The sequence below is a fragment of the Harpia harpyja genome, chromosome 5 (genome assembly GCF_026419915.1).
Source record: "Harpia harpyja isolate bHarHar1 chromosome 5, bHarHar1 primary haplotype, whole genome shotgun sequence".
In the NCBI taxonomy this organism is placed as follows: domain Eukaryota; kingdom Metazoa; phylum Chordata; class Aves; order Accipitriformes; family Accipitridae; genus Harpia; species Harpia harpyja.
Window position 1 is genome coordinate 70,221,057 of NC_068944.1, and position 26,124 is coordinate 70,247,180.

The window sequence follows — 26,124 nt, forward strand, 5'->3', positions numbered from 1 at the left end:
ATAGGTAGATGCTGTTAAAGTTCAAAATAAAACTGTGATTCCTACAGACAACAGGAGATAATTTTGAACATTGTGATGCAGTCTAAGACTAACGTTTTAGAGTAGGAAGATTGGATTGCAATATCTTCCTTTAACCTATTCTAAAATAAGACTCCAAGCAATGCTGAGAAGTCACTTTCTATAGGATTGCATATACAAACATTTAAAAGATAACTTATTTTTACTGCATTTTAACTAGAATTCTTCCAGATAGACTAGCTCCATGTGTTCTGCAGCCTGCTTTCTTTTTTCCCCCCACCCAGCCGCCTTTGTAATCCTGCTGAGTTCTAGGGAATCTGTGTCAAAACAGCAATGGGAATGACAGTCCTGCACTGTTGTTTGTACCTTCTGTGCTGAGAAGGATGCCCATCTGTCTAGATCACAGTCTAGGCAGTACAGGAAAAAAAAAATACAGAGATTGAGGGGCACAGCAGTTGGATAAAGCTGCAGTTTAGTGGTACTCATGGTGGATTATATACAAATTATCATGCCTTTTAGAGTTCTAATCATTGTGCATTTGTAAAACTATTTCTCTCCTTACTTATCTAACAGGGTGCCGGGGGCTTTTTTATTATTAAAATCTGACAAGCTAGCAATGTTACGGTAGCTTCTGAAACTGATGTTACCAGAGGCAACAGGATTTTTATATTGCAACTTTTAGATTGCAGTAGTCTTGAAACACTAGAATATCTTTTGCTATCAGAAGAAATTACAACTTTGATGTTAATGTGTTTATCTGACTCGTGGCATTTCAGTATTTGACTTTTTATAATGCTCTAAAGCTATGTTTTTATGATGCTGAAGAGTGAACATTAACTAAAGCTGATGCTCTCAGTGAACACTTTTAAACATATTTAATGCACAAGCTTGTACTGCAGAACTGGAAGTATGATTAAGGTTTTAGTGTACTGATTTCTGCAGTCTAAAATACATCTCCTAATGCATAGTTGCATAATGTTAATGTAGGTAAATGAATCCTCACTTAAGTTTCTATAATGTGTTCTGTGCAAAAAAAATACTTGCCACCTGTAGGTACCATACTTTTCAATAAGTAATATTGCACCTTAGGTGGAACTGTTTTATTTCTTTCTTCCTCAGTCTCCCACCTCTCAACTGCTCAATTTAAATGAAGTATTAGTAACAGCTTAATGGTATGATGTGTGAAGCACTTAAATTCAGAAATACATTTCAAATGCCTTTCATTTGTTCTAGTAATTCAGGTCTCTGTGTGCTGAAAAGGAGGTGACTTTGGACAAAGGAAAAAAAAAAAAAACCCAGACAACTAAAAGACCCGCAACCAACCTACAAGCCAAAAAACAAACCAAAAAACATTACCAAGGCCTGCATCAAAAATGAGAACTGGGAAACTGGAAACTCTTCTAGAAAGGCTCTACCTTTCACTGTTTACAGTGCAGGTGCTGATTTTAGTTACTCCATGGTGAGGACAGGAAAGCTTAGTGGTAGAATTCAGGCCTTAGTAGGTTTTGGGTTGTCCAAAACTGTGTGATTTCTGTAGTTTTGCTCCTCTTGTGTCTGGATTCTGTCTTTAATTCAGTACTCTTACTCTCTTTTTGCGCCATGTTGATTTTAAACAGTTGGCCTAATTCCCAGTCACCAAGGAAAAAAAAAAAAATTGAAAATGACAGTATTTGAACTTTACAAAAGTTTGGTCATTAGTATAAAACACTAAAGCCTTGCTTTGCACTGCAAGATCCATTAAGTCATAAGTTTAAATTTCCATATGAAATGAATTTAGTCTTTCACTGGTGTATTTTAGCACCTGAAGAAATAGTAGTTGTGGTAGTAATAAATTCTCCCCTGCCATTGCTTTTTTCCTCTCCCTCCATTGTGTCATCATTTTTTATTATCCTTTACTATCAGTAGTACATTTCTATGATTGCAATAACTGGTCTTCTTGTTAAAGGACAAATTTCTCAGCAAAACTTAGGCAGTTTAACACTCTTCATGGTGTATTTATCTGATGCAAAGTTTGACAATCTGTATTATTTTGTTGTTATGTTGCTTTGTTTCTTTTTCAGAGCAATGCTTTTAGGGAAAGAAGAATCCTCCTTCAACAAGGGCCACCTTTATAAATATAGTTTGGGGAAATTAACATCAATATCTACATCTTAAAAATATATTTCCGAATGCGAAAAGTGTTTGTTGGGGTTTTTATTCCCCTTCCAAGTTATTAGTAACATACTATGTGATGAATATGGGAGTCCAGTTGCCCAATGGTATCATAGAGGTGAAGAATACTGCATGGCAAAAAGCAACTTGGCAAAGTGTTATGTTTTAATAAGGTTAAAAGTTAGAGGTTTGTATGTACTGATCCAGATGTTATAATAGATACTATGTTTATCTTTTCATTCCTTGTGGTGGGTTAGCCCTGGCTAAAAGCCAAACTCCCACCCAGCCATTCTTTCACTACCCTCCCCTGCAACAGGACAGGGAAAAAATAGGATGGAAAAGCTCATGGGTCGAGACGAAGACAGGGAGATCACTAACCAGTTACCGTTGCAGGAAAAACAGACTCAACTCGAGGAAAATTAATTTACTTCATTGCCAATTAAAATAAAGCTGGATGGTGAGAAACAAAGGCAAAAACTAAAACACCTGCCCCCCATCCCAACTCTTCCCCATTCCCACCTTCACCCCTTCCCTCCCGACTCCTCTCCCTGCAAAGGGCGGCGCAGGGGCTGGGGCCGGGGGTTGCGGTCCGTCCCCCCCAGCCCCTCTGGGCCGCTCCTCCCTCCTCACACGTCTCCCTGCTCCAGCACGGGCCCTTCCCCGGGCTGCAGTCCTTCAGGGACAACCTGCTCCCGCCCGGGCTCTCCACGGCCACAGCTCCTGCAGGAAATATCCCCCTGCTGCGGCGTGGGGCCCTCCCCGGGCTGCAGGGTGGGTCTCTGCTCCAGCGGGGTCTCTCCGGGGCTGCAGGGGATCCCTGCTGCGGGCCTGCACCACCTCCCGCCCTCCTCCTCCTCCTCCTCCCTCCTCGGCTTCCTCCTCCTCCTCCTCTGCCTGTGCCGCCTTCGGCCCTTTCTGGAACCTGTTTTCCCCCAGCTTGGCTGAGGGGCTCAGCTGTGTCCTGCGGTGGGGCCGTTGGAGCCGGCTGGGACCGGCTGGAACCGGCTGTGTCCGGCACGGGGCAGCCCCGGCCTCTCCTCACACAGGCCGCCCTGCAGCCCCGCTGCCGGCGCCTGGGCATGGACAGCCTGCATGGTCCTCTCCATAGTAATGTTGGGAGACAGTCAGTTAGAAGGTGACTAACTTGTGCACTATCTAGTTAGAGGTAAGTGTGTGGGTGATAATGTTCTAATTGGTTCAATCAGACTTTTTGTCAACTCACAAGCCATCTGTTTCTGCAGAAGTATTGTAGTTTTATTTAACACTTGCCCACACAGTGTGGATTCAGTAGTGGGCAGGTGAATGAGATCATTAGTCTGAACAAAATGACTAAGATTCTGCCTAACTTTTTGCATGGTTTCATAGCCTTCATTCATTGTTAGCAGTGGGTAATAGTTTGTCAAAATGCAGTGGGTAAACAAGTTAAATCAGTATTAACAGCCATTGTTTTTGCCATTTAAGTATTTACTAATATAGTGGTCAGTACTGAGAGAACAGATGATGATCTGTAGTCCTGCCATAGGATAATAAAATGTTTTATTCAGAATTCTGGTTTGATGCATATTTGAGATACAATTCTTGCTTAGATCAAGAGCGTGACTCATGAACATTGTAGAACCAAGGGTGGGTACAGTAAGGAAGATGAATATTAATCAGTAGTCAAATCAATGTGGTTTTGTCTTATTTCAGCAGAATAGGCCCTCCATCCTCTCCTACAGGAGGAGAGAAAGAGGAAAATCCTGCTCTGCTGGCCGAGAATTGTTTCAGGGAACTACTAGGACGAGCAACCTATGGAAATATGAATAATGCTGTCAGACCAGTTTTCGCGTAAGTCGAAAATTCATGGAAGGTTTTTCTTAAAGAGATTTTTTTAATTTCATCCTCTAATTATGTTGCATTAAATTCCTTCCTCCTTTTCAACCCGAAGGATTCCATTCATGTTTCTTCAAATAATTGCCCCTGTTTTAATCTCACCTCTTTGTTGCCTGTCTGCTAACTTGAAGATAGTTATGGAGAAATGTGTGTCCCATTTTACTGATTTTAGAAGTGCGATATAATAATTTGGATGGGTTATTGGCTTAGCTGGCCTTTCTTTTGAATGTGAAACTGTTTATTCAAGATATTAATGTCCCATAGATGACTGTTGTAGTCAGTGAAGAGACAAGCTGAGTAAAATACAAGTAGCTGAAAGGAATACTGTGCCCAGATTAATACATAAAGTTAAGATTTATACTTTCTTGCAGTTTTCTTCCAAGACCTGTTTTGCTACTCTGTGAGGAATATCTTTAACAGCTCATTTAGTAGTGAATGGCAGATGTGCACACAGTACACACATTATGCACAAATGCACACAGTACAAATTATAGCTGATGTATTAACTCTCAAGTCCAGCATTGTTTAGTTCTCTGCATTGCCCCAGTTGCTTCCTTAAAAAAATATGATATGAAAAAAGCTATAAGCATTGAGATAACTTAAATCTGCTTCTTTCACCTCTGCTAGTGTCTACAAAGTAGGCATGTTCTCAGGAGAAACCTCTGCAGGAAGCAGTAGACTCAGTGATACTGCTTTCAAACTCTGGCTTTTCCTGCTGATCAGGAGACCTGCTTGCTCCTTGTAGATTTTCAACATACCCACCTGTTATGGGAATATCTTATCTTAGATGGCCTAGTTCCTCCCACAAAGACTAAGTATTCCATTCATATACTGAAAGACTTTTCAAGCTACATAAAGCCATTTTCAAGTTACTACTGTCAAGTAAGAACAGAAATGCAAAAGGAAGATAGAGTAGGTATTGAGGGCAGAAAACTTTTGTGGCCCCCTTTTTTTTTTTTTTTTTCACATTAAATCAAAGAACTGTGTTGTTATCTCACTTTCCATGTGTACCTATTATACCAATCTGATAGGAGTTTAACTGTTGCAAAGTTGAGTGTTTTATTAAAAAATTCTCATTCTTTCCGACATTTAAAATTTGCATTCCTCCAAAATATCTGCCACTAGAGTAACATTTAGGTACTAAACAGTCTGGATGGACTATTTTGAACTATATTGCAGCTGCTTTCTTGCCACTTTTAAGTTCCTTTTATGGGTTTATCTCAAAACTTTATCAGCACGTGCGTTACTTCAGTCTTTTGAATCATTTCAGTATCAGGGAAGTTTCCCACAAATAATTCCTGATTCACTAGACTAGAGTTAGTGCTTGGTTTGGGGTTCAATAAGGTGTCATACCTGCATTTCCTGTGGCACATCCAAAGCTTTGGAAGTGTTCTTTCCAGCTTAATTTCTTTTCTTGCTTGCTATGATCCGAAGGAACTGCTTGAGTCTTTGTGCATCTCTACATGCCACATGCTTCATTTGTGCGCTGAAATCAGTAGATAATGACTAGTTACTGAGAATATATTATTTCTTCTATGAATAGAGGGTCTTTGTGGTCACCATTTTTGTGTTCCATTTTGAGGAAGAATTGCCAAATAAATTTATCTTTTTATAAATAACTGCTGTAAAAGTTTAATATTTTTGAAGAACAAGAGATTCAGAAAACGCAATTTCCAAACTGTTTTTCCTAAATAAAAAGGGAGTGCTCTATCTAATCAGTTTCACTTTGTGAATGAGCAGTACTGGTAGAATGAAAGTTTGAGATAGTGAGTCCATTGCACTTTATCTGTTTGAAAAACCTAAATTAGTTTATGTATACTTGATTAGAAAACAGTTTCTCCTAACAGTTTTCAACAATTTCACAGCTTTTAAGAAAGCTCTGGAAATAAAGATAAGGCCGCTTATTACAGTGCTAACACTGAAGATGCAAGTTCAGTTCCCCGCTTGAAGGCTTGTTTCATGTGGCATTGGAATATCAGTCAACATGCTATCACTTCCTTGCAAAACTGAGAGAACAGTGCTGCTTGCATCATGAGGCTGAGTACATTCAATGATTGAGGGTTTTAAATATAATGAAGATAGTTGAAATCTGAAGTTGGTCTCCTGGTATGGGTTTGGATTGACCTTAATTCTCCTTGCCTTTGGCAGAAAATCTCCATGGTTATAACTGTCTACATTTAGCAGCTATAAACTCTCAAATTCTCATTTTTAATGAAATCTGACGAATCAATCTGGCAAACTGGTTAATGAAAGTAAAAACAAAATTATATTAATATGATATGAAATAAAATTTTATTTTGTGTCAACAGTCACAAGCTATTTAGACTTACTTAGCATGAATTTGCAGTGGTGAATAGATGAGGCAGATCCAGAGGGATACAGAAACCTAGTGAATATAAACAACTTCCCAAGTATAACAAGTTACACCCTATTCATCTCACTGTATTTCCATTATTGTGAATTATCATGTCATCTGTGCAAGGGGTTTGAATATCAAAAGACTGGTGTTTAATATTCTTTCAGAAAATGTAATGCATGAGAAAATAAATTTATGTATTCCCATACATGCCTCAGTTCTGCTTTCTAAACATCTGTATCAATTTACCATTTTATACTAGAAGGATTGCTTGAATGTGTGACAATGTGAGTGAATTCAGGGACTGTTAGTGGCTCTCACTCCATATTGTAGTAACTTGTACCATTGGTTCTGCTGTTCCTTTTAATTTGAGAAACCTAATTGTGCACATTTGCTACATACATGCAGCAGATCTTAATGGAAGGCAGATTATGGCATTTGTTAATCCAGCAATAAATTATATTCTTTATTAAAAGAAATGTAATTGGAAAAAAAAATGGGCAAGATGTGACTTGATTTTAACTAAACTAAATCCACCATGCTGAAAATACCATTTACTGGCTTTTACAAAAACAAAACTACATTGAATACACTGCCTGCATTATGATGAGTAAAATATATCACCTACAGTAATCTAATACCTCTTTTCTTAGGAGGAAAATTCCAGTATATGAAGTATGCTGCCCGTTGAGCTATTACACAAAACATTAACCTAGGCTGTCATCTTCCCCCTGCTGTCTTCCCATCAGTTCAGCTACCTGAAGCAGCTAATACTTTGCCTTTCTGGAAAAAGAAAACTGTATGTCTTGCTTTGAGAGGAAAGGTTTTTAAGATGTAGTTGACCATAATCTGCCTGAATGGATCTTTGGGGCAGATAAAGAGGAACTGTTAAAGGTAACAGAACACATGCTACCCTGAAAGATTAAAGGATCAGTTCCAATCGGGAGAAGATAGTGAAGAGTATGATTTTGTATTTGATGGACCGTACTGGAATGATATTAGGGAGAAAGAAGACAGGATTAAATATATTATGAGCCGCTAAGCCTTGAAGGATTTAAAGAGGTAATTTTGTTTGTCTTTCTACCCCAAGTCAGGATTAAATATACCTGTGTGTTTGGAATGTGCATAAGAAAGGCAGCTATCCCCAACAAGTAGTCCAGTTTAATGTTTAGTAATGCAAATATGCTGTTATCTTGACAGACAAACACCTCTAAAATTCCTGAAATTCTTTTCTGTAGGGATTTCTATTAAAGGTATGTCGTGTCAAAATGGCAGTATGTTTTTTTAAGCTCTGCAATGCACTGCAAGATAATTTAGGGCACAGGAAAGGGTAGCTCTATGCCAGCTGGTTTAATCAACCTTGAAGGAGACCTGTGTACTCAGCTAGGTCACTAGGCTGGTAGCAGCTGGCCAGTGAGTTAACTGAGACCTCCAGATTCCAGGCAAAGTAAGTTAAAGCATCCAGTCGGTCCTTCTGTGTCCGGAGTACTGACTTCTTTCACCTGTATGCTTTCAAGTTTGTTATTTGAAGCATCTTTATATGTTTATTATGTTCTTTAGGAAAGGGCAGACTGATAGTGATTCTGTAGCTGAGATACCTACTTAGAAACTCTACCTAAATTCAGTTTCTGTAAAAGTTTTTTGTTAGTTTTTTGTTAGTTTTGGCAGGGGGGGTTGTTGTTTGTTTGTTGGGGGGGGTGTGTGTTTGTTGTTGTTGGGTTTTTTTAACCTAAATCATACCAATTTAAAGGCATCCGAAATTGCTTTATTCAGTCTTCTAGATTTAAAAATGCATTTATTTTTGTCATGCTTTTCCAGGTACTCAGACCTCCTTTTTGGAAAATTTGATGTGTGCCCTATTAACAGCTTTCAGCATAGTGCTTAAGCAGAATTTCTTGTCTTTGCTTGAAACTCTGACAAAGTTTTTCATTGGTGGTTCCTATCCCATTTAAAGAGAAACTGATGCATTTATTCTTCTGGTTCTGTTTTGATATTTCTTGCAGAAAGTGTTGAAATGCTTCAGTGATAAGGGAGTATATACACAAAGAGTAGCTCTTTTTTGTTTTCCATATATATTATTCATGAAGCCACTGTGAAAACAAAAATAGTTCTTAAGAGTCTCTATTCTGGATGTAACATTCAGCCATAATTATTTTGTAGCTACTCATTCAAAACAAATTATTCATCTTACTTAGAGTAGAAGTTTGTCAAGGTATTATAACCATCCTCTTCAGTGTGTCTCTTTCATGAAAATAAGCATATAATGTCACCGCCACTTTTATGCATGCACTTTGTATGGAAACAGTATATTCTTAACTGTATATTCTTGGTATGACTAGTTTCCTTAAATTCCTGGAACTAGAAAATTGGGAATTTCTGTTGCAGCCAAATGTTTTGTGATTGCATCCTAAACCTTGAAAACAAATGCTTTTCTGAAGTTCTAGTTTTCTCACCTAGTTAATAAGTCATTGTTTAGAACCTTTATGTAAGGAAATAATCCCTTTGGGGTGAATTTTGAGAACTTCATTTATTATATGTGTGGTATGTCATTATTTCCGGTCCCTTAATTTTTGGTTACAGGCATTTAGACCATCATAGACTATGGGATCCCAATGAATTTGCTGTTTCCTGCTTCAAAATCATCATGTATTCTATACAGGTAGGATTTTCTCTAGTGGTTTTTTTCCTTGCATACATATTTCGAGCACATGAGACAGGTTTAAATGTTCACCTCACCACAGTAGTGATAGACAGTAGATGAAGTCAAAGAATCCAGAAGATCCCTTTTCATAACTCCTTAGGCTTATTCTTCAAACTTTTCAAATAATAACCTAGTCGTGGTTTGTGATCAGAAGTTATCTGATTTACTTTCAATTACTGTACACTTGTAGAAGAAAAAAAGATATTAAGGAATTCTCAATGGAAGGTAGTGCAGAGGTCTTTCAGCAAGCTCAACAAGGAGCAGGATAGCCATACTGATCAGACATTGTGCTTGATAAAAATAATCTCTCAAGTTAGTAATTTCTCCATGCCAATACAGCTGTACTGCTTTTACAACCCAAGGAACCAACTTCACATGGAACTGTGTTTTACTAATTGATTTTTACTAGTGGGCAACCTCTGTTGTCTGTTGTAAACATGATCAAAGTCTGATTCTTGGATTGCATCAAGCACAGACACTCAAAAGATAAAGTCATAGAATTCCAGGTTTGTGGAAGAAAGCTGAGTTTTCTCAGCGTTTGTATCAATTACGCTTTTTTGTAAGACCAGTGGAAGTCCTTGAACTGCAGTTAGCTGAATGAAGTACCACTTAATGCTTCCTCTGTGCTTGTAGATATTCCTGGATATTTTAATGTTGTAAGCTTTTGTATACGGTGCTGCATGGACCTGTGTGGCTTCGTCTGTCATGGTAGTTTTTAAAATCCATATTTAATCTTAATTGATTGAAATTTAATTGAATTTGTGTAGTAAGAATGTTGCAGAATAGGAACATGGTCATGACTATAGCTGTATGGTGTATGAAGTCATTCTTATTAACATCACAGATGAAGCTTTTCTTTCTGTTTGTTTGGTTTTCAATAGGCACAATATTCCCATCATGTAATACAAGAAATTCTTGGACACCTTGATGTTCGCAAAAGAGACTCACCACGAGTTCGTGCTGGCATTATTCAGGTTCTTTTGGAAGCAGTTGCAATTGCAGCTAAAGGATCAATAGGTAAGTCATCTTTAATTAAAGACATCGGGTCAAAGGATAGATTTGAAGGGTGGTGTTCATTTTTGCTTTGTTTTCAGACTGAATGAAAGCATATATTTTGAGAAGGTTGTGTATTTATTATTTTTTCTCCTTTGTGCTGATAAAATACTTGAAATCTTACTTGGTTTACAATTACTCAAATATATTTACTTAGTCGTTTGACTTTTATAATCCTTTGCATTGAAAAAATGAGTAGATGTATTTTTACAGCCTTGCGAAAGGCAGGAATTCCTCTTTGGTAAGAAGTCACAAAATCTGAGAGAACTGTGTGTGTCTCTACAAAATGTCAAGAGCACTGTCGCTTTGTGATACAGCTGCTGTGAGATGAGTGATAATATGGGAGTCAAGAGTAGAATGATCTTTGAGGAATTTTACCTTAGTAACTATGAAGCAGCTGAAATAAGGTGAATTATGTCATTTACAGTAGCATAGTTCCTTGAAATAAGAGTAGTTATGAAGATGTGTACACACATGTGCTCTGCTGCTGTTTTGCTTTGGTCTCCTGCTGAAACATTATTGCTTTGCTTCATTAGCTTGAGTCTGTGCCTGTCCTTTCTCTTTAGGCAAGACAGTTGCATGCACAGACTTGTGAAGTCTTCTACCATATTATGAAAAGAGCTCATTATTTGATCCAATATATACAACTGGATTTTAGTAGCAGGTTTTGAAATAACTTAAGTTTGGGTGCAAGTACCTGCAGTTTAACCCATTGTTGATGCTTCATTTCAGCAACCACTCATTTTCTATATAAAACTTGCATGGTGGGTTGATTGCGGCCAATGGCCATTTGCTCACTCCCCTTTCCCACAGGTCAGGGAGAAGGTAGAAAGAAGGTGAGAAGTCTCATGGATCAAGATAAAGACAAATTAATGGGTGAAGCAAAAGCTCATGCACAAGGAAAGCAAAGGAATTTATTCAGTACTTCCCATTGACAGGCAGATGTTTAGCCACTTCCTGGAAAGCAGGGCCTCAGCATGCATAATGGTTACTTGGGAAGACAAATGCCATATGAACAAATGTTCACCCGATTCCTCCTCCTTTCCTTGAGCTTCTATTGCTGAGCATGACATTATATGGTATGGAATAGCCCTTTGGTTAGTTTGGGTTGGCTGGCCCAGTCTGTGTCTCCTCCCAGTTTCTTGCACACCCCAGCCTACTCTCTGTAGGGATGAAGTGGGAAAAAGAAAAAGACTTGACACTTGCTAGCACTGTTCAGCACTGTTCAGCAACAGCCAAAACACTGGTGTGTTGTCAACACTATTTTAGTCACAGATGCAAAGCACAGCACCACTGAGGCTGCTAGGAAGAAAGTTAACTCCATCCCAGCCAGACCCACTACAACTTGGTAGTAATGGATTATGCATATATACCTGATTGCATTTCCTGATTCCAAAATAATCTCTAAAATGTCAAGGTGTAGGCACACTTCAAAAGTTTATCCCTAGGCCATATCCCTCAAACAGTGAATTTTATTTGTTCTTTTCAGCTTAATCTGATTTCTCCTGAAAAGGGATTGAAAAGGTTAGTTTACATTTTGTTAAGGCATCTTTCCATTGACAGGTGCAGTCATTGTTGTGTGTTGTTTCCAGGTCCAACAGTTCTGGAGGTTTTTAATACCTTGTTGAAGCACTTGCGCATCAGTGTTGACTTTGAGCTGGGTGATAGGCGCAGTTCAGCAGGAAGTGCCACTATCAGCACAAGCTCCAAGGAGAGTGATGAGAGGATTGTCCAGAATGCTATTATTCAAACAATCGGTGAGTAATGACAGTAACATAGCCTCACTTAAAATTCCTTCCCTTCTCTCCCTTCCTCAATGAAATGGTATTAAAACAGCTTGAATCAAAAAGCAGTAATGGCAAGTGTGGTATCTCTGATTGTACTTGCCTCTAAATCTCAGGCTCATTTTATGTATTTGACTTCTGAAAGACTGTTCTTTTAATTGTTAACTGAACAGATAGCCAAGAAGCTCAATGAAAATTAAAAATGCTGGTGGACTTACAATAAATTTGTTGGTTATATTATTGTATGGCCCTTGAAATATAGACATCATTCTATGCCTTTGGTACAGAACTAATACTAGTCCTTTTATGAAAAATCATATTGCAAGCAATCATATGCAGTAATATATTTTAGTAGGTACTACTTGAAAATTTGTAGAAACCAATCTTAAACATAGTGGCAACAATGACATCTAATGGCCGGTTGTGCTACCACAACTTAACTGAAGTACTTCTAAGCACAGTACTGAAAATGAGAGCAGCAATTTCTGTAAATGATTTTGTTAAAATAGCCTCTCCCCTTTTTTTCAGATTTTCTTTTTATGGTACTGATATTATATATTGTAGTTCATTTATGATGTGTATTCCTTACTTAAAGAACAAGGGGGAATGTAACTTAAATGTTGTTCACTAATCTGTACTTTTGCTTACGCCCTGAAGCTTTCTAGAGCAGTAGCAAATATGTAGTAGATTACTTCTCGCCATTCCAGTAACACTCAAGTTAAAATGTTCCCCCCCACCAAAAAAAAAACCAAAACCAAAACACAGCCTTTTAAAGTAAAGCTTCTTTCTATCAATGTTACGTTTATACTATTGCACAGCTATAGAATAGAATAGAATATCTCAAGCTGGAAGGGACCCATCAGGATCATCAAGTCTGACTCCCTGCTCCTCGATGGACTACCTAACACTAAACCATATGACTAAGAGCGTCATCCAGACAATCCCTGAACTCTGACAGGCTTGGTGCCATGACCACTTGCCTGGGCAGCCTGTTGCAGTGACTGACCACCCTCTCAGTGAAGAACGTTTTCCTAAGGTCCAGCCTGAACTTCCCCTGATGCAGCTTCATTCCATTTCCTTGTGTCGTATTGCTGGTCACCAGAGAGAGGAGATCAGCATGTCCCCCTCCGCTGCCCCCCTTGAGGAAGTTGCAGACTGCAATGAGGTCACCCCTCAGCCTTCTCTTCTCCAAGATGAACAAACCAAGTGACCTCAGCTGCTCCTTACAAGTCTTGTCTTCGAGACCTTTCACCATCTTGGTCGTCCTGCTCTGGACACGCTCTAATAGTTCAGCTGCCAGAGCATGCTGTTGACTCATATTCAACTTGCTATCAACCCAGACCCCCAGATCTCTTTCTGTGGGGCTGCTCTCCAGCTTCTCATTCCCCTGTTTGTATGTATAACCAGGATTACCCTGTCCCAGGAGGAGAATCTGGCACTTGCTCCTGTTAAATTTCATACGGTTGGTGATTGCCCAGCTCTCTAGTCTTTCCAGATCTCTCTGTAAGGCCTCTCTACCCTTGAGGGGGTCCACAGCTCCTCCTGGTTTAAGTATCATCAGCAAACTTACTTAATGTACATTCGATTCCTGTGTCCAGTTAATTTATAAAAACACTAAAGAGCACTGGCCCTAAAATCGAGCCCTGGGGAACCCCACTGGTGACTGGCCACCAGCCTGATATAACCCCATTTACTAAAACTCTTTGAGCCTGACCCATCAGCCAGTTGCTCACCCAACGTGTTATGGACTTGTCTAGCTGTGTGCTGGACATTTTGTCCAGCAGGATACTGTGAGAGAGAGTATCAAAAGCTTTGCTAAAATCCAAAACTACCACATCCACTGGCTTCCCTTGGTCAACTAGATAAGTGACCTTGTCATAACAGGACATTAAGTTGGTTAAGCAGGACTTTCCCCTCATGAACCCATGCTGGCTGTGACCAATGACTACATTGACTTTCAAGTGTTTTTCAGTAACTGGCAGGATAACCTTCTCCATAATTTTGCAGGCACTGAATTGAAACTGACAGGCCTGTGATTACCAGGGTCTTCCTTCTTACCCTTCTTGAAATTGGGACAACATTTGCCAGCTTCCAGTCGACTGGGACCTCTCCAGACTCCCAAGACCATTGAAAAATAATGGAGAGATGTTCCTCAATGACATTGGCCAGCTTTTTCAGTACCCTGGGATGAATCCCATTGGGCCCCAGAGACTTCTGCACATCCAACTGGAGCAGCAAGTCTTGAACAAGTTCAGGGTCAGCTGGGAGTTTATCATAACCCCTCAGTCCGGGGGTCCCAGAGCCCATTACCAGTGTTAAAGACAGAGGTGGAGAAGGCATTACATGTCTCCACTTTGTCTACATCCTTATTTGTGAGGTGACCGACCTCATCAAGCAATGGACCAATGTTATCTCTGATACTCCTTTTGCTGTTAACGTATTTTATAAAGCCCTTTTTGTTGTCCGTCACAGTGCTAGCCAGCTTGAACTAATCAAGTTTCAGCTGCACAAATTTTCTCCCTACAGTGGCGAACAGCATCTCTGTGGTCCTCTTGTGTCGCCTGTTATTGCTTCCAATGTCCATACATTTTCCTTTTCCCCCTAAGTTCTAGAATATGATCCCTGCTCAGCCAAGCCTTCTGCCCCACTTGCTTGACTTTGGACACTTTGGTATTGCCAGCTTCTGTGCTCCTAAGAGATGGCTTTTAAAAAGTGACCAGCATTCATGGACCCCAATACCTTCAAAAGCAGATTTCTAGGGGACCTTACTAACTGGCTCCTTCAGCAGCCCAAAGTCTGTTCTCCCTGTATGCAGGGTCAAAGTTTTGCTGGCAGTTTTTCTTCTACCACCAACAATTTGAAACTCAAATACTTCGTGGTTACTGTGACCAAGACAGCCACTGATCAGCACTTTGCCCACGAGTGCCTCTCTGTTTACAAGCAAAAAATCTAGGAGGGCACATTTCCTAGTTGGCTCCCCTAGTACCTACACCAAGAAATTATCTTCAATGTGCTTCATATATTTCCTGGACCTGTTTGTGCTTACTGTATGATATTCCCAGTTGATGCTTGGGAAGTTAAAATCACTCATAAATACAAGGGCAGTTGATCTAGAGGTATCCCTTAATTCCTTGTAGAACAATTCATCGGTGTCATTGTCCTGGCTGGGTGGTCGATAGTAGACTCCCCCAACATCCGCTTTATTTGCTTTCCCCTTCATCCTTACCCAGGGGATCTCAACTGTGTCATTGCCAACTGTAAGCACCATAGAATCCAACCCCACCCTTACATACAGCAGTACCCCCCGCCTTGCCTGCCTTGCCTATCCCTCCAGAAGAGCCTATAACCGTCCATCACAGCACTCCAGTCACAGGACTCATCCCATCAGGTTTCGCTTATGCCAATGGTGTCGTAGCCCTGGGACTGAGCCAAAGCTTCTAGCTCCTCTTGTTTATTCCTCATGCCGTGTGCATTAATATAGAGACGTTTCAAATGTGCTCCAGCGTACCCAGGATAGCATGGAGCAGACTGAAGGACCTCACTAGCACACCATCCCTCAAAAATTGGCATGCTGCCCACAGGCTTATCTCTAGCAAGCCTTGTTTTATCCTGTTTCCCCCTTCAAATCTAGTTTAGAGCTCTTTCAATGAGCCCTGCTAGCTCTTGCACAAAGATCCTTTTGCCCCTTTGAGACAGGTGTACCATGTCTGTTGCCAGCTGGCCTGGTGTCATGTAGACTGTCTCATGATCAAAAAACCAAAAATCTGCTGGAGACACCAGGCTCGGAGCCAGGTATTGATCTGCTGGCTCTTTCTGTTTCTTCCCTCATCATTCCCTGCAACTGGAAGGATAGAGGAGAACATTACTTGTTCTCCTGATCCCTTAACCAGTCATCCCAAGGCCCTGAAGTCTCTCTTGATCTCTCTTGTACTTCTTATTGCAAGTTCATCACTGTCTACATGAAAAAGCAGTAACGGATAATAATCTGAGGGCCATGCCACGGTCGGAAGTTTCCTTGTCACATGTTTAAGCCGGGCCCCAGAGAGGCAGCAGACTTCCCTAAGAAGTGAGTCTGGCCGGCATATTGGGCCTTCTGTTCTCCGCAGAAGAGAGTCTCCTATGACAATGACCCATCTTTTTTTCTTTATGGAAGCAGTTTTGATGCAGGGCGTAGGCCAACTTAACCTTGGCAATACCTCCAACCTGGATGAACCATCGTTCTCATCCTTGTTTGGTTCCACTTGCAGAGCCTCGTACCTATTGTGCAAGGGCACCTGGGAAGGTGGGGGAGTCATGGAGGAGACACGCCTGCTGCGCCGGGCAGGACCTTGTCGCCATTGCCCCCTATCCCTTCAGTCACCGCCTTCTGCCGGGTGGGGAGAGGATAGGGAATCCTCCATACCTTGTGTCCTATATGCCTGCCAGGTCTGTCCGAGGGATGGTAGGGTGCAGTTCCAATAGTCTGTCTCCCTCTCGGACTCCCTGATACTCCTCAGCCTACTCACCTCCTCCCACAGGTGTACTCACTACTGCTGTCCAGTGCTGGTGTAAGAGCAGGGCAGACGCTGCAGCCTGACACCTGGATGGCAGCACATTCCCACCGGAGCTGTGCCTGGGAAGCTGCGTCAGTGGCGGCGGGTGCAGAGTTTAGAGAGGACGTGGCCTTCTGCCGGGTGGATACCATTGCTCCCTGGTCGAGCCGGCAGGGCGACAGCGCCCTTCTTGTGCACCATCTGCCGCACCGCTCCTGGTCGGTAGCACTCCCCAGGGGCTTCTTTTATAGGTGCGGGGGCTTGGCCACCATTGCTCCTGGCCCTGTCCAGGTCTTGTCGGCTGCTGTCATGTGAGCTGTGGGCTCCTGGTGGGTCTCTCTGCTCCCCTGGGGTTCCCCCGGGTCAGGAAACCCCTCTGTGCACCGTGCTAGAGAGCTCCGCTGCCGATCGTGCTGGCACCTGAGCTGTTTGTCTTGGTGGTTTCAAAGTAATAATCATGTCATACTTATATATCTCTGAGATTTCTTTTCATACACCTGTAATATTTAATGGTGACTTAAGAACAGACAAAAGTAACACTGTGTTCCATGAGAAACATTTCCAATTCCTCACTAGTTACAAATTAACAGATGTCACGTATTTAACTATTAAATGATATATTTAAAGGAGACTAACAATAGAAAGTTTTAGGTTTCAAAGAAGAAAGTGAGGGTCCTGAAAAGACTGTAAAGCCATTTAGCAGAAATGAATATGTGAGTGTTATGCCCTAAAACAAATCATAGTTTTATTCTTCATCTATTCTCACCTTGTTAATATATTCCTTGTATTTATAAGGCTTTTCTTTTAAAAAGAAGGGCCCTGTATCTCTTTCCTTCTGTGATTTCATTCCATTTTTATTTAGGATTTTTTGGAAGCAATCTCCCAGATTACCAGAGATCAGAGATTATGATGTTCATTATGGGAAAAGTACCTGTTTTGGGGACAAATTCACAATCACTGGATACCAGTCACCTTGGGTTTGTATATTCTACATTTCTTAATTTTTAATTAAAAATTTAGATTTTAGAATCCTGATAAATTAAGAAGTGAAAAACATTAAGAAAAGTGAAATGTAAATTCTCACTCATTAGGGGCTGTATTAAGTACTATGCAGAATCAAGACAAGCACAGTGTCAGTGGTACGAAATCAATCTCCAAACACGTTACTGATAGAAAATGCCTGATTCGAATGCAACTTACTTTGCACTAAAACATTCCTTCTCTCCACATCTGTACAAATGTTTCTGAAATTATCTACTTAATGGTGGTTAACTCCATAACTTCTTATATGTGTGTTTTGTGAATGAGGGAAATCAAACTATGACTAAATTTTTTCAAATAGCTGCATAATTTACAAGTGGTTTTTGTTTTTTCTTCATTTTGTACAAGCTGACTTCAGATTAAGATATAAACTGCAGAAATTCCAGTGAATTTGTTTTGGTTTAGATTTTCCCTATTTATTTAGAAACAGGAAAAAGCTATAGGTGGGCAGACTCCTGTAATAAACCCATAATTAAAAAGCCGCCATATGCTGGATTAATATTTTTCCCTGTAACATGAATAATTATGTTTAAAGACTGCTTTTCCTCATTATGGGGAAAATGACTGAAAAGGTTGCAGCTATTCTTTCCAGGTATGTGTGGATACTTTGTACCACATATGTCTGATCCCCTGCTAGCTTAAGTAGGAAGTCATTGTTATTCTCCTGGCTTCTTGGTAGCTTTTCATATAGTATGGTGTCCCTGCAGCATGGGACACTATTCCATGGAAGATGGAAATCTGTGTCAGGCAGTTATCACTCATTAAGAAGGTATTTGAAATATGAATCCATTTAGAATTCTGTACTTGGATTACCAGTTGGCGTGGGGTGTTTTTGTTTAACTATACAATTTTCCTTTATGGGATTCTGTGTAAACATGGGGCTGAGTAGTATGTTAGTATGATGCACGTATGTCATTCTGAATAAAGCAGGCTTTCTGACCGTTGGTACAGTCTTGCATTGCTTACCAGAAAATTTGATCACTGTTACACAAGACATTTGAATGAAACTGCCAACTGGATGTAGCCAGGTTTATAGCCCATGAAGGTGGAATTTTCCACTGTTATGTAGGGGTCAACTTTTATGAAGAGGCTTGCTCTTCTCTTAGGCTATTTGGTGGACAAAAGGGCTTGTACCTTTTTTACTTTCTTGAAAGAGTGTCTTTGAATGGAGCAATTTATTCCAAGCGCACCTTTGTAAGATCTTGCAAGAACAGTGCACATGTGACTATATACTAATAGGTATTTAACTTCTTTTAGTACCAGCAGATGGAATACGAGAACAGATGAAGAAGAGGTTAAGTGGTGTTCCATATAACTTCCTGTGATCTGAAAACAGAGGGTTTTGGGGTCTGACTTAAACAAGAAGTGTCCTGGTTTCTTAAGAGTCAATTACATCTTAATTCAGAAGAAATTCTGAGCGCTAATGCTTGTGAAAATTAAGTCAAGCATGTAGCAGTTGAACATTTCAGATACAAAGAGATTTCTGAATGAAATGTGAAGATTTAGATTTGCTTCACATATTTCATTTATTGTTTTTTCAATTGTATGTGCTTTGCTTTTTAAGCCTGCCTATAAATGTCACTTTCAAAAACATTTAGTTACTACACCTCATTTGGAGATACTTGCCCCTTATTTGTGGTCATCCAGCATCCCTTCCAATACTGCTGTATTCACTTGTCAAAAATGCAGTGGTTAGAATGATGTCTGGAGTAGAATAATATTTTGAAGATATGCAAAGAAACTAATTTTCAACTTCTTTTCCTATTGTAGAGATTTGGGAACTAGGAGGATTCAAATCATGTTATTGAGATCTTTACTTATGGTAAGCCTTCTGTATTCAGTATATTATGTTATAAGCATACGTTTCACTTTGTGTATATGTTTATACATAGAAGTATAGTATTACAACTGTAATTACAATTACAAAATTAAACATACCTCATATGAAATAAACATACTTAATATTACTGTTACAAAACTACAGATCTCTAGTTCTACTGGGTAAAATTGTGACAGTGTTTTCCCAATTTACATTAAAAGCAGCTCAAGAAATACTCCTCCATCTCTTTAGAGCACTTCAGTGAATATCAGTTATAATTGGATCTGCAGATCCAAAAGAACATCGTAGAGTAGGTTGAGTTGACTAGTTCTGCCAGTGATGCTGGCAACATCAGAGTGAAATCACTTTTGTCTCTGACACCACAAAACCTGTAATTAGTAGAATGGCTGATATTTTTAAAACTGTAGTAGTGGATGCTTATCTCCAAGCCTTTAGAACCTCAGGCACCATTGTTCTTTCCTTCCTAGTATTTCCCAAGTTTCTTGTAAGCTATGATTAAATGTTTTATCACAAATACATTTTTGAACTGTAAGCCTTCAGAGAGTATTTCTGGAAATACATCCTGATGGTAAGAATCAGAAGTGGGTAGTAAAAGAGGCACTTTCCTGTAGAATCCTGGCCTGTGTTGTTGCAGAAGCTGAAAACTGTTTAGTGCCTGAAATAGGGGAGATAGCATAAAGAATGATTTCATGACTAAAGCAGAAGAATGTCTTCCTGGAAAATGAGTTTCTATCCCTGCTTTGACATGAAATTTGTGTGTGGTGTTAGGCAAATCAGTTAAACTGTTCTTTGTTTGTCAGAATATGAAGTCCTAAATGCTGGCTTGCAGAAGACCTGAGCATTCACAGTTGCAATTTAAAGATAGAAAACACGTTAGAAAGGACCTCAGGTGGTCATTTTGTACTTTGTCTTCATTAAAGATAGACTCAGCTATGCCTAAACTGTTCCAGTCTTAAAAATTGCCAATGAAGTCAGTAAGAATTGTTCTAACTGGATTGGAATTGTGTATGTGGAAGGAATTGAACATTTTTTACACTGAAGTTTGTTTTGGATCCTCTTTTAGAACACGGAAATACAATTCCAACATGGCACAAAGATGTGAAAGGGAACGTTTTGATGCTTAATGAATTACTTAGACATTGATAAATATTGTGGAAAAAATGTGGCAAGGAATTTGTGTTCAGAGCAAAGCTTTTGTGGTATATAAGGTTTAGTCTGCACACATAATAAAGAAGTAGAAACTACTGAACCCTGCCTGTTCTGTGTACTGAACTGAGCATTGTACATCATGTATTCTTTACAAAAGAATAATACTTCATAACATAACTAGTCTTGTTGTGCATACACACAGGCAGACAACTTAGTGTTGTATAGGCAATTAAAATCTGGCACTGCATTAAAATTATACGCTTTTATTTGCAGCCTTACTGCTTGTAATATTAGTAACTTTCCATTTTCAAAATGATTAATTAGATACCTTCATGTACCTGCATGCTCCTCTGCCAACCAGTTTCCTTTCAACCTATTCAGTTATGCTGTGGAATAGTGCTTGCTTACATGTTGTGGTTTAACCCCAGCAGACAGCAAAGCATCACCTAGTCACTTGCTCATTCTTCCCCAGTGGGACTGGGGAGAGAATTGGTAAGGGTACAAATGAGAAAAGTGGGTTGAGATGAAGACAGTATAGTAAGTAAAAAAAAGGAAAACACGTGATAAAAAATAGAAATGAACAAAAACCCCACCCAAACAAACCACAAAAAAACCCACCCAAAACCCAATTGCTCACCAGCCAGCCAGTCCCCAAGCAACAGCAGCCTTTGCAAACTGTCCCATTTTGTTGCTGAGCATGATGTCATATGGTCTGGAATATCCCTTTGGTCAGTTGGGGTCAGCTGTCCCGGCTGTGTCCCCTCCCAACTTCTTGTGCACTCCCAGCCTACTCACTGGCAGGGCAGTGTGAGAAGCAGAAAAGGCCTTGACACTGTGTAAGTACTGCTCAGCAACAACTAAAACATCCCTGTGCTATCAACACTGTTTTGGTCACAAATCCAAAACACAGCAGTGTGTGTGCTACTATTAAGAAAAATAACTATCCCAGCCAAATCCAGTACAACGCAGTTCACATGTAAAAGCTGTAATGGTATGCATAATGAAGATATAATTATTATGTAAAGCCTTAGATAAAAATATGAGTGCTTTTATTATAATTAAATCTTGGATAATTTTGCTCCCCTCATCCTCAACAGTTTATGCTTGTCAGTTTCTGGATCCTGTTTTGGTTTTGAGATTGTGATATTCTGGTAACCTCCGTTTTAAGGGACAGTAAATTTTAAACATTTCTGACTGCTGTAAATGTTCAGCTGATTAATATTTAATTTGCCAGACAGAAGTTAACTTTTCCTTATGTATCTACAGCGCTTGCTTTAAACAAAAGTAATCAAATGAGGCAAGTCAGAGGTAGTATTAGAAAAACAACAACATCATGGTACCAGATTTCTAAGGAAGTGGTTTGCTGCTTGCTGGGTTTTTTTGCAATAAAGTAGTATCCATAAATGTTGAAGATGTACATATAGGCCCTGATTTCTCTTATTTTCTTCACGTGAGCGTACTCGGTACAAAATATGAGCAGCTCAGAGCCTGAAATGGAAAAATCTCTATTGGCATCTTCATTTCATGCCCTGCAACTTTTCATAGGCCATTTTTAAAAAAAATTTCATAAATGATACCTTTATTTTTCTTTTGGGTGTGTCGATAGAGGAAGGATCCTGAGAAATACCACTTTAAAACAGATGAGGAAGTTCATCGGAACATAAGTTTTAAAGTCCTTCCAAATTCATAGTGAGGTTAAGAATTTTCAAAACTAATACAGTACTTCAATTTGAATCCACCTTTCAGATGCCAAAGCAAGCCCACTAAAAATTGAGTGAGAGCTGCAAGTAATTCTTACAATGCAATAATGACACACATTAATCTTGCTTCCGACAATGAACAGGTGACTTCAGGATACAAAGCAACAACGATAACTAATGCACTTCCTCCCCCATTTCTGGACCCGTTATTGTCTCCTTCACTCATGGAAGACTCTGAGCTAAGGCAGCTGGTCTTGGAAATACTGCATAATCTCATTGATCGGCATGACAACAGAGCAAAGCTCAGAGGGATACGGTAGTTCTTTTTGTTTGCTTTGGCCTACTTGAAATTCTAGTTTAATATCTGAATGATCAGTACTGTTGATTTTTAAATATTTTTCCTAATATGAAACATTAATGTACTGTTTTGATAAATGCACAGTGTTCAGTGTCATTTATTGATGGCAAGAGTTTTACAGGTAAGCTTCATCCTCTTCCCTTTCAACTTCTTTTTGCTAAAATGACATTTTTGTTTCCTTTTTAGAATAATACCAGATGTTTCTGATCTAAAGATAAAACGAGACAAAATTTCAAGGCAAGACGTGAGCTTCATGAAAAAGGTAATAGAATGAAAAAGTTAAATTTTCTATCTAGAAAGAAGGTAAAGTAACTGAACCAGTTGCTTTTCTTCTAAAACTGTGTTTTTGCAACAAGTTACAAAGATCAGTATCAAGTGATTTTAATTCAAATTACAGTGGTTTCAGTGTTGAGGTGCTCTAGATACTTGAGAGGTGGTCCCATTGAATAAAATTTTCATTTATGTCTTCAGTGAAAACCCTTGCATGCATGAAATTGGAACAGTGTATATCTAAACCAATGTTTCTGAAAAGACCTCCCTATAGTTAGATCCCTGTGCAGCATTCCATTTATGCTCAGTATTAGTTTTTTATTTGTATGGCTTTTATTTTGTTGCATTTTCAGACAATTTTTTATTTAAAAATCTTTTTTAAAAGCCTTGGTACAGGGACTTGTGTCTTATGTTTTAGGTAAAGATGTCAAAGAAAGTTAACTTTGAAGAAAAAAATGCACCTTCTTACAAGATTGCTTTTACAGGACGTTGTGCCGGTTGAATTCTGAGTATGTTTGCTTCTAAAGAAAAACAGGTGGTTTTTTTTTTTTAGGTGATGCTTATGTGGAGTGAAATTACTACTTTACAATAAACACCTAATTTTCTATGTGGGGAAGAATGCAGATAGTTAGTAGTGTGCTCTGTCATTCCTGATTATGGTTTATCTGTGTAGGTATGTTTGTAAACAAATAAGTACAAATTACTTGAAGTCATCTCAAGCAGGCTTTAGAACATTTATCACTGTTATCTGCCTGAGAAAATATATTCATTTCTCACAGCTATCCCATGCTGCTTTGTTTTTGTTTCCTATTAATTGCGAAATAAAAATGTGTGTCTTCAGAGTGCTGACCTAATTTAATATTCTAATCATAAAAACCAGAAGAATTGCAGTTTAACTTGTCCAGAGGCAAAAATACTACATATGTAATAATATGCATACTAGAGTTGTGCGATTTTCAAGTAACATTGCAAGATAAATGTTCTCGCTAAGTTAATACAGTTGATATTCCTTGCAGTTTATTTACACCTGTTTTGATTAATACTGAAATAATACAAATATAAAGAATACTCCAACATTGGCCATTATTAGTAATGTATCTTTGTAAAAGTGAATTAAATTTTAATTCTTCAATTTAATATCTAGGATTTAAAACAGTTTGGGTAAGTTGTATTTACTGATTTTGCTAGATGAAAATTTTAATTGTCAAACTAAATATTTGAATTGTTAACACTCTAATCTGAAAAAGGGCAGGAGAGGAAAAGAGACTCTTATCAGGTCAAGAAAAGATTATACAGTCTTGCAAAAAAAAAGCATTAACCCTGGGGAATTAAGTCATTCAATAATTATGTATGTGATACTGTTTCAGGTGCATATCATAAACCTAATGTTACCTAGTGTAGATGTGTAAGTTAGCAGCCTACTCTTCCAAGAACCCTTGCATAATCAAACAAGAGGGGTGAAGCATCTCCAGAAGTCCGTTAAGATCTGAATGACCATCTAAGCTTGTTTGATGTTAGATGGGGATCCTAAGGCAATTGTGTATCATACTTAGGAATCTCAGTACCTAAAATTAGGTGGAACTAAACCAGACATAGATACAAAACTCTTTTCATCTGAGTCCACTTTCTCAAAGCCAGGAGGTTTATTTCTTTCCTTTTTTTAAAGGGAAATATTGAACTTCTTGCATTTTGCAATCTTCTAGAAAGATACTACGTGTCAAGAAAATCCACATAATAATTTATTTTCATATCTAAGTGCAGTTCTTTATCAGTGGGATGAATCATTTCGTTACTTTTGTTTTCCAAATATACTGTGTCTTTAAACAGCTAACCTTTAGCGTGCTTATTTCATAATAGCTTCTGTGCTTTGCTAATAGCTCTCTTTCCCTCTTTTCTAAATAAAACGTGTATTTGAACAACTACATATTTGATTTTAGAAGTAATAAAAAGACCAACAACATCTTTATTATTTCTTAAGTGAATATGTCCTGCTTCAAAAACAGATGTTAAAATGAGTTTTCTTTTTCCTTCTAAAATTGAACTAGTACTCCATGAAGCGTCAGCGCTTAGATCTTGAAAATTAACTGTGTCAACTGATAAAGACCTGTATCCTCTACAGATTAAGAATGCTGGGGTGGTTGCATGCAAAACCTGCTTCTTATCCTGCCTTTCTGTGTTTTCATTTCTTTTTTTGTGTTGAGATAATAGTTTCTTTACAAAACTTTGGTTAAGCACAGTGTTATGAGGAAAGTCACTTTCGAAGTTGAAGGTCTTTAATTAGATAACCTATGTTCTTCACTAGAGCTAAAGCCTCCCTATGCACATTGATAAATAAGTCCTACTTATCTTCTGAAACACCGTCTAGCAGAACTTTTTCTTGGTTTGCTATTCAAGGAGCCTTGCTTAATGAACAACTTTTTGATGTCTTCACAAGGATAACCCTTGAAGCTCCTCAGTTACTTGAATGTTCTTGAGAATGTTTCAAGATCTACTTTTTGTTTTCTTCTTTTCATAAATTGGCAATTTTTTTTCTGAATAGCACACAGTGCAGTATTCAAGTGCAATTCACTTTATCATCTTCCCTATCTGTACAATTCTACATAAAATAGAACAGTGCTGTATTTATAAAGAAGCTGTTGTTATAAAGTAGTAGTCTTCTTAATTAATCATGTACTTGTTTGTGTATGTGTATACATGTATTCTATTTTTTAATTTTCTATCTAAAATGATCTAACATCAAAGCTGGCCCTGCTTGGAAGTAGGGAGTTGGACTAGAGGACCTTTATATTATCATTTCTAACCGAAATTATTCTGTGATTTTAATACTCATTTTCCCTTTTTTATCTTTTATAGCATGGTCAGCAGTTGTACAGACACATCTACTTAGGCTGTAAAGAAGAAGACAATGTCCAAAAAAACTTTGAACTACTGTTTACATCTCTAGCTCTTACCACAATTGAACTAGCCAATGAAGAAGTGGTTATTGACCTCATTCGATTAGCTATTGCTTTGCAGGTATGAGTCTGAATCAGTCTTGGGTTCATTGATTGACAATTTATATTTGTTATTGGAGATGTGGATAACTGTTTTTTGTTTTCACATTGATCTTAAAATTGGAAATCACATCATTCAGTCCGAATCTGATTGATCTGTTAAGGAAGTACACTTCGTAAATACCACTTATTAATAGGGAAGCTTCAGCTAATCACATTTGTTACAAACTTCTACAGCATGTTCTCTTTGGGAAATATAGCAGCTGTGGAAATTTGTTGAAACATTCCCTAGATTGACAGAGTGTT

The 26,124-nt window shown here is 38.7% G+C and overlaps 1 protein-coding gene across 8 annotated transcripts in view; it reads left to right on the plus strand.

Annotated features, from left to right (window-relative positions):
• Positions 1-26,124, plus strand: part of EFR3A (EFR3 homolog A) — a 98,198-nt gene that overhangs the window by 46,338 nt on the left and 25,736 nt on the right. For 7 of the 8 annotated variants that reach the window (XM_052787503.1, XM_052787501.1, XM_052787502.1 and 4 more), the window contains 9 exons: positions 3,859-3,996; positions 8,978-9,056; positions 9,980-10,115; positions 11,744-11,908; positions 17,330-17,444; positions 19,279-19,330; positions 22,341-22,513; positions 22,742-22,817; positions 25,679-25,840. In XM_052787503.1, the coding sequence (XP_052643463.1) occupies positions 3,859-3,996; positions 8,978-9,056; positions 9,980-10,115; positions 11,744-11,908; positions 17,330-17,444; positions 19,279-19,330; positions 22,341-22,513; positions 22,742-22,817; positions 25,679-25,840 (1,096 nt within the window). The remainder of the gene's footprint in view (positions 1-3,858; positions 3,997-8,977; positions 9,057-9,979; positions 10,116-11,743; positions 11,909-17,329; positions 17,445-19,278; positions 19,331-22,340; positions 22,514-22,741; positions 22,818-25,678; positions 25,841-26,124) is intronic. The other variant, XM_052787497.1, reaches the window with a different exon arrangement.